Here is a 12,538-nt window from a genome sequence, read left to right as displayed (position 1 = left end):
TTATCGTACCAAAAAATACCGAAAATATAAAAAATTTTGGTATACCGGAAATTTTGGTACGGTACGTTACGGTAACAATATCAAAATTAACGGTACGGTATCAGTGTGAAGATATGCAAATTTTGGAATTTCGGTATATACCGAAATACCGAAATAATAAGTTAAAAAAACTAATTTTATAAATATCAAATATATTATCATATATTGTAAATCGTGAAACCCAATTCAAAAATCAAATCCCCTATGTTCTCAGTTCTCCACTTCTCGCACAGTCACTCTGTCTCTCACACTCCTTCGCCGTCGCACTCCACCAGTCCACCCCCTTCGCTCCTTCGCCACTCCACCTCCGTCGCTCCTACACCTTTGCACTCCACTGTCGTCGCTCCTCCACCATTGTAGTTGCTCGGCCGCTTATTTCTCTACGTTTTGTTCTCTCTCCTTTGTACATGGTTTTTTTTTCTTGTTTCAAAAAATAGGTCCAATATTTTAATTTCACAATGGGACATTTACATTCAAAAGAATAAAATATTCGATGCTCATCAATTACAGAAACCCTTGTTTTTTAAAATAATTTTTTAAAAGGAGAAGTGACTAAATGAGTATGAAAAATGATAGATATGTTAGAAATGGTTTAGAATGGCTGGCCGCTGGTATGACCGTATAAAATTCTTCATGAAGTTACTGAAATGTGTTTTTTTTTCCTTCTGTTTCAAATAAATCATTCCAAGTTTTATCATATTCATTTTCCTAATATAGTAATATGTCTACGATTGATAACTGAATAGACACTTTTCATTAAAAAAAACAAAAGGGTGTCCTGGAGCCTAAGGTGGGCTTAAACATTTAGAATTCACGTGTATATAATGAAATGAAACTGAAAATTTAGATAAAGAATAATAAATTCATACAAACGCTTACTAGTCATTCACTTGATTTGACAAAACTAAAATGTTAGGTCTCTAATTTTGACTTCAAATTAGCCGAGAGAATCAAATAGCAAAGACTTGATAAATACAATAAAAAAACTTTTTTTGTTTTAATTAATGCAGATTACATACCAGCTGTTTTAAATTGAGTTTAGTGCAATGTAGTTAAGTGTTTGGTTTTTTCTTTCAGAATGGATTCTAGCATGCTGCCAAATTCATCCCAAACACAAAACACAACAGAATCTGAAACGCTAGAGTCCACGGCTCGAAAGAGAGTAAGAAAAGCTTCGAAATCAAAACCCCCTAAAGCTCCTAAAAAGTACAGGAGTAAATTTTGGGAACATTGTGAAAACAAGACGAGAGAGTTGGATGATGGGAGCCTACAAAATATAGGGGTATGAAATTACTGTAAAGTTGAGATCCCAGCAGTTTTTGCATGTACTAGTGGTTTGAAAACCACTTAGTAAAGATGTGTAAGTTGATTCTGCTCTACGAAGTGAGTAAGGGTGATAAAATTCAAACCATATTGACAAATGAGGCAAATACAATGGGGCAAACAAGTGCCTTGATTCCTCATACTTCTAGTCAAAAAAGGTGTGAAATGAAATTGATAGAGTATGTGATCATCGACGAAGTTTCATTTAAGGCTCTCTAAGGGAAGGGGTTTGTGAGTTTAATGCATGAAGCACAACCGAGGTTCAAGGTTCCTAATCTAAGAAAAGTTGCAGGCATGGTTTATGATTTATTATTAGTTGAGAAAGCTAAGATTCAAAGTGTGATTAATGACCAAAGAGTAAGTATTACAACTGATACTTGGACGTCCATTCAAAACATAAATTACATGGTAGTCACAACTCATTTTCTTGACAGTGATTGGATGTTACACAAAAGAATAATAAACTTCACAAAAATCACTAGTCATGTTGGGGAAGAAATTGGTAAGATGGTTGAGGTTTTCTTGAGAGAGTGGGGGATAGAAAAAGTGTTTTCAATTGTAGTTGACAATGCTTCCTATAATGATATTGCAATTCATTACTTGAAAAGAAGAATGAAAATTGAAAATACATTGTTTTTTTGAAGGAAAGTACTTGCATTTGAGGTGTGCGTGCCATATATTGAACTTAATTGTTAAGGATGGCTTGAAGAAACTTAATACCTCGATCAAATCTATAAGGAATGCAGTTGTTTTTATTCATTCTTCTCCATCTAGATTGAACAAATTTAGGGAGTCTGTTGTGCTAGCCAATTTTTCTAGAACGTTAACGGTACCTATGGATGTTAAAATAAGATGGAATGCAACTTATAAAATGCTGGAAGTTGCATTGAAGTATAGAAGAGTGTTTGAAAGGATGACTGAAGAATGATTGCCTTTTATGAACTATTTTCATGAAAAAGATGATAAGGGTAATGAAAGGATAGGGCCTCCGATGAAAGATGATTGGGATGACGCAAAAGCTTTTATACATTTTCTCAAAAAGTTTTATGATGCCACTTTGGAACTAAGTGCATCAAAAAGTCCAACCTCTCCATTGATTTACCAATCAATGATTGCACTACAAGTTGAGATTGAGAGAAAGAGAAATGTTGATTCTGATCCCATTCTTAAAAAAGTGGCAGGTGTAATGAAGGTAAAGTTTGACAAGTATTGGGGTAATTAGGATACTATGAATCCTTTGGTTTTTATGGAAAATGTTTTGGACCCTAGGAAAAGCTTCAAATGATTAAAGTTAGCATCAAAAAATTGGGAGGTAGCCCCACAAGGGTTCAAGAGTTTGTTGATAAGGTCAAACAAAATTTGGTAATGATAATTTGAATATTGAGAGTCAAAGTATGCAAATAGATTGTGGTGGTAGTGGTGGTGGTGGTCTTTGTGATGAATTATTTGATGATGTGGAAGCACAAAATGAAGAAGAACAACTTCAAGAGATATCCAATGAAGTGGATAAATACCTTGCTGATGAAATTGAAAAATGATCCAACCTATCTTTCAATATCATAGAGTGGTGGAGAGGAAGTGAAACTCGGTATCCAATCCTTTCAATTATTGCTAAGGATATTTTTGCAATCCCATCTTCAACAGTTGCTAGTGAGTCCTCTTTTAGTTTGGGTAAAAGAGTAGTGGATCCTTTTAGGAGCAGTTTGAGTCCTAAAAGGGTAGAAGCATTGGTGTGCACTAGTGATTGGCTAAGAGGAGAGAATTTTACCTTTTGGAAAGATCCTACGGATGATGAACTTGAATGGTTTAAGGAAATTGAAGAAATTGAAAGAAGTAAGATTTTGTTTTAATTATTTTAGTTTCAAATTATCTAATTTTTATGGTTATTCTAATCTAACATTCATTATCAATTTATATTTTTTTTCACAGCTACAAATGCGACTCAAGACCGTCCTCGATCTCCCTCTTCCACCTCCACTTTAGTCTAACATGAAGAGTAAGACTATATTTTTATTTATTCAGTGGAGTTGACATAAAGTCTTTCAAATTTTGTTTTCTGTGATGCTAAAGGTTTTGGTTGATGATTTGAGAGTGGTGAGAATATTTTTCAAATTGGCAGCAGTTGGGGACCTGTTTGCTTGAAAGGCCTGTATGCATAAAATGAAATTTGGTGTGCAAAAATGTCGGTACAGGAAGGGAGAGAGCCCTAATATTTCATACTAGAAGAATTACTGTGTTCAATTGGTATTGTTTATTTATATTTTTATACTATTCTTGAAGTATGGGTTGACTGTTGAGAGGTTGCATCTTTTGAGATTTTGTTATGTTTTTGAAGTTTTGATGAAGGTTTAATTCATATTTTATAGTAAGAGAAGTTTAAATTTTGGATTTGAAGTGTTGAACTAGTTTTGGAGATAAATCTTGGAGTTGAGTTGTATTGATTGGAAGAATTTATTTATTTTATTTTATTTTGTAATCCTATTTCTAATGTTAAAAGGGCATGTTACTGGGAACTTGTAACTTGAGGTTTTATTTGCTGTACTTGTTGATTTTCAACTTTTCCTGCTGTACTTGTTGGTTTTAGCCTTATTCATGTTATTTCTATCTAACAAACTTCGTTTGTTTTTTGAAGAACAATAGGATTGGATCATGTAACTGGGGGCACGATATATTTTTTTTCAACTTTGACTTGGAGAACGAATGTTTGAAGTTGTGAGAAATCTACTGGGATTTGATCAGGATCTTGTTGATAACGTTGACACTTTTGATAGATTGTTTTGACAAGGCATGCAATTTGGGAGGTGAATTTGCAACCAAGAAATGAACCAGAACCATGCCAATACTAATTAAGTTCTAATGACCAGTGTAGTAGTGTTGTCTGTTGGATAATTATGAAGACTTTAGAATTTTTTTTTGTGATTATGAAGGTGGTAAATTCAATTTATAAAATCAATTGTTTAGAGTGTAATTTTGAACCCAATTTGATGTTTGCTGAAGTGACATTGCTAATTTGATGCTAATTAATAATTTTTACTTGATAACCTATCTTTTCAAATTTATTTGTCGGTATGCACGGTATAATATCGTTACCGTACCGAGATTCGATCGTAAATTTTCGATATAATCGGAATGTAAGTTCTACGTACCAAAATTTTGGTATATCGAGATTCGGTATACCAAAATTTTCGGTACGGTATCGGTATATATTTTCTTATACCGTAATTTTTGGTACGGTATACGGTATGGATGTTTCGGTACGATACGGTACGGTATACCACCCTTAAGCCTGAGGTGTCAAAATGCTCTCTACACGTGGAGTTCATGCACAGACCAGAGCTTCCGAACCCAGACAAGACCTTCCGACCCCTGGCCTATAAATAGGCGTCCAAACCACATTTTCAAGTGCAAATTCAGAGGTTTTTTGAACCATTAGTCTATATTTTGAGTGTTTTGGGTTATATTTTCGAGGGTCGGGCACTAACGAGGTGTTACGGGGCTTGTAGTAGAGCTGTGCTTGGGTCAGGTCCTTCGAGATCAGTGAGATGATGACGGACGCAGGTATAGTCCGAAATCCTTATTAGTATTAGGGAGTATCTATTAGCTTAGTTAAGACTTATAGACCAGTATTAGTGATATGGTATTATCATGATTTGTAGACTTGGACTGTAGATACTTGTACATCTAGGCCAGTGATTGAGGTACGTAAGTATTGAATAAGATACCCAGCGAGTATGCATGCTTATATGTTGCATATTATGTGTCATGATACATGTTTTACTTCTTTGATATATTATGCTACATATGAATATTCATGTTGAGCCGAGTCTCCTTCGAGATAGCCATAGTAGTAGGGTCACTGAGCCCTACATCCCTTGTTATACTGTCTGACACCGGGAGACGTCGTGATGACAGGAACTGATGCTACGGTGGTTCAGACGAGTTTGTGGAGGTACCCAGCGGAGTTCACCCCAGATGGTAATACATACTCATTGGCGCACAGACTGAACAAATATTATGTAAACAAGTACCCAGTCATTTGCATTCATCATACTAGGTTTGTATACTCATTGTAGTGACCCGCACCGTGATCACCTACTAATCAAGAGCTTAAGCATGCATTTAATTTTAATAAACAATATTAAAAAATAAACAACGGAAAACATAACCAAATACAATCCCAAGGAAAGTAATCTGTAAATACTTAAGTTATACAACCAAATCGAAAGTTTGTATCGACAATTCAAACTCAAACACTAAAGAACCAAACTGGATCCCAGCTCCACCACTGCATCTATGGTCTCCCTGTGCCTCCTACTCCATCAAGTTTGAGACCTGCCCCATGGAATAAGGTGTCCAAAAACAGTACGAGGACGTGAACATAAAATGCTCAGTACGAGAGTATGAGTATACAATGTTATATGAGCATGTATGCAAGTTTACGAGTTACCAAGACACGAGGTCAAGAATATCATGATCAAACATGGGCCTTGGGTAATGTAGCACTCTGCGCTGTTGCCCCAGGAAGTGGCTCACATACCCAATAGTTGAAATAATACCGATGTCCTGACATGAGTCTATGTGTCCAACCAAAATACCGGTGACCTGACACTGATCAACATGTCCAACCATCCACTAACAAGAGAGGGTCAAATCCCTAATTTGGGATATTGATGTGATGATATTTTCCTACATTTATGTGTGTTAATTGGTGTGATTAAGAGAGTTTGCATTGATTAAATTCATTGTATAGTTCCTAATGTAATTTGTGGTTTGATTTAGGAACAAGCTAGAAAATTACGGAAACTCGGTGTTTAAGAAAGGAAGAAAGCTTGGGGCTTTGTTGCTGTGTTGCTGCTGTGCCTTGAGGCAAGGATGATGCACATGAATGGATAAGTGAGAAGGGAAACAAGAAGAAAGGAAAGAGCAGCTGAGCAGAACGAGAATGGGAAAGAAATCCATGCGCGATTGCGCATGAGATTTGCGCAAGGATGATGCGCGGTTGGAGATGCATGTTGCGCATTTGCATGAAGTGATGCGCGGTTAAGGAGTGTGAAGCACTAAAGTGAGGCGCGTTTGCGCATGGAAAGAATGCATCTGCGCAGGTGCTGTGATGTGTACAGATTTGAAGTAGAATTTATGCCGCTCGATCGGTTAACTTCTACCGATCGAGCGACTGCATGAAGAATGAAAACAATAGGGCATGGAATTTTAGCTCGCTCGATCGGTCAATCTTTACCGATCGAGCGAGACGGGATGTTCGGGAATAAATCTTTAAATTTGGAATTTTTATTTTTAAGGACTCTAGCCTTAATTAAATTATATATTTTCAAATTTTAGAGGCTGGGAATCAGGCTGAAGATTTTTGGACGACACGGAAACAAAAGAACTCTCTTGGCGGCTAGGTTTCTTCCCTCTTTTCTTAGATTTAATTTTTTTTTCATGAATTTTTCTGTAGAATTCATTAATATTGTTGGCTAAGTTTTAGAACATGGTTGAGGAAGACGAACCCTTGATTTAGGTTATTCATGAGATTTTAATTTTCAGTGTTTGATTATTATTGAGTATCAAAAGTTGTTTTGGATTGATTGTTATTCTTGTGTATGAGATTTTCGGATTGACCATCTTAGGATTTCATTATACAATCTACTGCTAAATTAGAATTCAAATCCTTAATTATTTGAACCATCTAATTTCTGAAGCAACTGCGTTTAATATTTTCCGCTGGTGAATTTGTTAAATCGTGGGAACAACAATTGACTAGATTAAATACAATCGCTGGTATTTGTCTTATTTAGATTCATCAGTTTTACTCATGTGAATTCTAGCTTAAATTTAAATCTAGATCGCTGGTATCTGGATTGATTCATTGGTAAGGGTTAATCTAGAACGTTGGTGTCTAATTAACTAAGATTAAGGCGAAACATGAATTTAATTTTCAATGATAAATATTTGATAGGATTAATTATTTTTAGGTAATATATGATTGAATGAATGATATCAAGGGTGTATTCGACCGATACCAAGGCTTGTTTCTCATTGATTTTTTCAGTATAATTTTAATCTTGCATGTTAGTGATAAACTTGAATTTTAATTTGCTTAAATTTTCAGTAGTTACTCTCCAAATTCAAAACCCCCTTTATTTCATTTTAGAACACATTAAATTTTCCTTTCTTTGTGGGAACGATCCCTACTCTCACTACTGCATATCGTATTTATCTGAGTTGAGTCGGGTAATTTGGGCGTGATACGATTAAGCGCTACCAAATTTTGGCACCGTTGCTGGGGAAGGCGTTTAATTTATTTGTGTTCTTTTATTTTTATTTTCTTTATTTTGTTTATTTTCTTTTCCCAAGTGCTTCTCGGGTTTGTTAATATTTTCAGGTGACTCTTTAGAAGAAGAATTTCCCTACGACCCGGAGATTGAAAGAACTCTGCGCAGGCGAAGGAGAGAAGTTCGTAGGAAACAGGAAGAGGAAGAGGACGAGATTCGTACTGAAATCCCTGAGCAATGGCTGACAACGAAAATTTGAGCTTTCGACAACTGGGCACTACTGATCTGAACCAGCAGCCTTTATGCATTACTTTCCCTACCTTAGAAACTAATACTACTTTTGAATTAAATTCTGGGCTAATACATTTGTTGCCTGCTTTCCATGGTATTGAAGGTGAGGATCCCCACAAGCACTTAATGGAATTCTATGTGGTGTGCACAAGCATGAAACTTCATGGAGTAACAGAGGAGCAAATCCAGCTGAGAGCCTTTTCGTTTTCATTGAAGAATGCTGCAAAGGATTGGCTATACTACCTACCTCCTGGATCCATTACCACATGGACAGAGATGAAGAGGATATTCTTAGAGAAGTACTTTCCAACTTTAAGAGCAGCAAATATCAGAAAAGAGATCTATGAGATAAAGCAATTTACAGGGGAATCACTTCATGAGTATTGGGAGCAGTTCAAGAAGCTTTGTGCTAGCTGTCCGCAGCACCAGATAAGTGAAAATTTATTAATCCAATATTCCTATGAAGGTTTATTGTCTTATGACAGGAATATGCTATATGCGGCCAGTGGAGGAGTTTTTGTGGACAAAACTCCAGTACAAGCAAGGAATTTGATCGAGAATATGACTGCTAACTCTCAGCAATTTGGCACTAACAGGAGTGATTCTGCACCTAGAAGGAGTAATGAGGTAAATGTTTATTCCCTTGAACAACAACTGATTGATCTGACGTCTCTTGTGCGTCAAATGGCTGTAGGAATGGACAAAATATGAAAGTTTGTGGAATTTGCACTGCAAGGGGACATGCAACTGACATGTGTCCCACGCTTCAAGAAGGATCTACTGAGCAAGTTAATGCAGCAGTAGGATTTCCTGGGCCACCACAACAGAGAAATTATGATCCTTATTCGAATACATTCAATACAGGTTGGAAGGATCATCTAAACCTTAGATATGACAATCCTTCGATGGACCACCCTGCACCTCCACCACAAAATCAAGCATATAGGCCACCATATCATCCACAACAGCATCGTCCGCAAATTTTTGCGCCTGGTGAGTTTCTAGAAAACATCGTTAAGGATCTTGCTACTAATGCTGTAACTTTTCAACAGGAAACGAGAGCAAGTATCCAACACTTGAACACTCAGGTGGGAAGTTGACAACAACAATAAACAGGTTGGAGGCACAAAATTCTAGCAGCTTACCATCATAGACATTGGTGAATCCAAAGGAGAATGTGAGTGCAATCACCTTAAGGAGTGGAAGAGAGTTGAAAGTTCATGAAGAAGTGGTGAAAGAGCTAGTACAGAACGAAGAGGTGGAGGAATCCAAGCTGGAAGAGACTGAGCTTAATAACGAAGAGGCACCGAGAGGTAAGTTTCCTCCTCTTTTTGAGTATAAACCTGTAGCCCCTTTTTCCTTAGCATTAAAAGAGTCTAGGAGGGATGAAGGTATCAAGGGGTTGTATGAAATTTTTTGAAGATGTGAGGTAAATATTCATTTGTTAGATGATATCAAACAAGTACCTCGCTATGCTAAATTTTTAAAAGAATTATGTACTGTGAAGAGAAAACACAAACTGAAGGGGTTTCAGAAAGTTGAATTGGGAGAACAGGTCTCTGCTGTCATTCAAAGAAAGGTACCCACAAAATGCAATGATCCAGGTATGTTTTTAATTCCTTGTAAAATAGGAGATGTTCAGCTTGAGACGGTCATGTTAGATTTAGAAGCATCGATTAATTTCATGTCATACTCTGTTTATTCTTCTTTAAACCTAGCGCCTTTGAATGAAACCGCAATTGTTATTCAGATAGCTGATAGGTCTATTATTTATCCTAGAGGTGTGTTAGAGGATGTTCTTGTGCAAGTTGGTAACTTGGATTTTCCTGCTGATTTTTATGTGCTTGACATGAAAAACAATGATTTGAATAGTCCAATTTTGCTAGGAAGACCATTTTTGAAAATTTCAAAGTCCATTATAGATGTATTGATGGTACTCTTACTATGGAATTTTATGGGGAGATTGTTAAGTTTCATATTTTTGATACCCTGAAAATTCTTGGGTGTGAAAGTGTTAACCTTATTGATGTCAATGATCACTTGTCACAAAAACTCAAGGAAGTTGTGAATAAGGATGGGTTGAAGGAAGTAATGGCACAACCTGCTAAAAATTCTATTGTTGAAATTTTTATCTCTGATTTGCAGGTACCTAAAATTGAGACAAAACTTCCTCCAGATCGAGCAAAAGGAATGCCTAAGGAAAAGGAAGAAATCGTCTAGAGATGGGGATACCCAAGAAGAGAAAATATAGAAAGAAAATAACTGCAAAACTGTTCAAGTGGGTGAAGGTGGACAAGGGAGCTAGATATGAACCACCATGATGAACTGAAGCATATAGTCGGGACGACGACTGTAAAAAGAGGCGCTGCTTGGGAGGCAACCCAACGGGAGTTTTTCTTTTCATTCTTAGTATTTATTTCTTTTTGTTTTGCATTTTTACTTACATTGGGGACAATGTAAGATTTTAAGTATTGGGGAGAGGACTTAGCCAGTCATTGAGAGATTTTAGCCGTGTTTTTGAAATTTTTTTTTAGAGCTCATAATTTGTGATGAATTTGACTGTTGAAATTCACTAGCCCATTATGATATCTAATTGATGACATGCATGCTTTTGAAAATATATGATTTGCTAACCTTGGAACACTTTGATCTCCAATGAAAATTAGACTTTGATATGGTTCTTGAATATTCTTTAGCATGCATGAGTCATGGCTTGTGAATTGCATATGGCATAGTGAAGGTCGTGTGAGCCTTGTGATAGTCTTAGGAAGTCGCTAGCCTATCAACCTCCCTTTTGAGCTTAATCGAAAAAAGAGCAAAGAATGGAGTTAGTAAGGTGAGGGGAGACATTATAATGAGGATTGAAATTCTAATCCTATAAATTCCAAGAGCTAAATATGGAGGAGAATGTATGGAGTTGAGGATAACCGGGTGCAATTACTCGGACAGGTAAAAAAACTGTAAAACTTCTCAATGGTTTAATTTGATTTGTTGGTGTGCAACTTGAGCTATTGTGGGGATTTACAATGAATGGATCTGTGAAATTTGCATGACACTTGCTAATGACGATGCACACACACACACGTTCGGGCCTATTTCTCTTGTTGAAATGTCTGGATATTGAAATTGTTCCGTTGTTAGCATTTTAACGCCTTTCTTGATCATGCATTGAGTTAATTCCTGAGGCACAAATGTGTAAATCATGGTTATTTTTATTATGGATTATGAGCTCGAACTTATTTTTGATTTTGTGTTGCTCGAGGGCGAGCAAGGATTAAGTATGGGGATGTTTGATGTGATGATATTTTCCTACATTTATGTGTGTTAATTGGTGTGATTAAGAGAGTTTGCATTGATTAAATTCATTGTATAGTTCCTAATGTAATTTGTGTTTTGATTTAGGAACAAGCTATAAAATGACGGAAACTCGGTGTTTAAGAAAGGAAGAAATATTGGGGCTTTGTTGCTGTGCCTTGAGGCAAGGATGATGCGCAGGAATGGAGAAGTGAGAAGGGAAACAAGAAGAAAGGAAAGAGCAGCTGAGCAGAACGAGAATGGGAAAGAAATCCATGCGCGATTGCGCATGAGATTTGCGCAAGGATGATGCGTGGTTGGAGATGCATGTTGCGCGTTTGCGTGAAGTGATGCGCGGTTGAGGAGTGTGAAGCGCTGAAGTGAGGCACGTTTGCGCATGGGAAGAATGCATCTGCGCAGGTGTTGTGATGCGTACAGATTTGAATCAGAATTTATGCTGCTCGATCGGTTAACTTCTACCGATCAAGCGGCTGCATGAAGAATGAAAACAGTAGGGCATGGAATTTTAGCTCGCTCGATCGGTCAATCTTTACCGATCGAGCGAGACGGGCTGTTCGGGAATAAATCTTTAAATTAGGAATTTTTATTTTTAAGGACTCTAGCCTTAATTAAATTATATATTTTTGAATTTTGAAGGCTGGGAATCAGGATGAAGATTTTTGGACGGCATAGAAACAAAATAACTCTCTTGGTGGCTAGAAACGTACCCGCTATCACTTTCTCATTCTCCTCCACTGCTTGGTCATGCCTAAGAGAAAATACTTGGCTCGAAGTTCGAGGTCGCATATTAGAATTCCCTGTTGATTGCCTTGGTGGCCTCTGCTGAACAGTAGTCTGGGAACCAGAACCAAAACCTACTCCCCCAGCCTGTGGACAATTCGACTTAATATGACCAGTCTCCCCGCATAGTAAACAAGCTCTTGAGGCTTTCCGACACTTGTCTGATGGATGATTCTTACCACAATGGTTACACTGACCCTTCCTTCCAAAACGCATCACTCCCCCAGATCAGAAGAAAGAAGAACAAGCAGACTTCTTGAAAGACTGAGTACAGGACCAAAGAACTCGCAGGTCTAGAAGGGTGAAAAGACATGTTACGAAGAATGTTGTCCTCTGCTTGGCGACTTTGACTAACCAATCCCTCGTAAGTCATGTCATCACCCACCGCTACTCAATCATGTATTTCTGGATTAAGGCCTTGGAGAAACAAATTATACTTTGCCTCAGTGCTGTCAGAAATATGGGGACAATAGGGAAACTCAAAGAACTTGTGCTGGTATTCGTCAATCGACATCGAG

At 37.1% G+C, this 12,538-nt stretch overlaps 1 protein-coding gene across 1 annotated transcript; it reads left to right on the top strand.

The window, feature by feature from the left end:
* Positions 1–8,677: 8,677 nt before the first annotated feature.
* Positions 8,678–10,145, top strand: LOC140862690 (uncharacterized). Its single transcript, XM_073265722.1, has 5 exons — positions 8,678–9,013; positions 9,097–9,238; positions 9,374–9,529; positions 9,644–9,732; positions 10,071–10,145. The coding sequence occupies exons 1-5, from the start codon at positions 8,678–8,680 to the stop codon at positions 10,143–10,145; spliced, it is 798 nt and encodes a 265-aa protein (XP_073121823.1).
* The last annotated feature ends 2,393 nt before the right edge of the window (positions 10,146–12,538 follow it).

The sequence above is a fragment of the Henckelia pumila genome, chromosome 4, assembly GCF_033568475.1.
Source record: "Henckelia pumila isolate YLH828 chromosome 4, ASM3356847v2, whole genome shotgun sequence".
NCBI lineage: Eukaryota > Viridiplantae > Streptophyta > Magnoliopsida > Lamiales > Gesneriaceae > Henckelia > Henckelia pumila.
The sequence above is the reverse complement of the archived record's forward strand: the minus strand, read 5'-3'. Positions and strand labels throughout refer to the sequence as shown.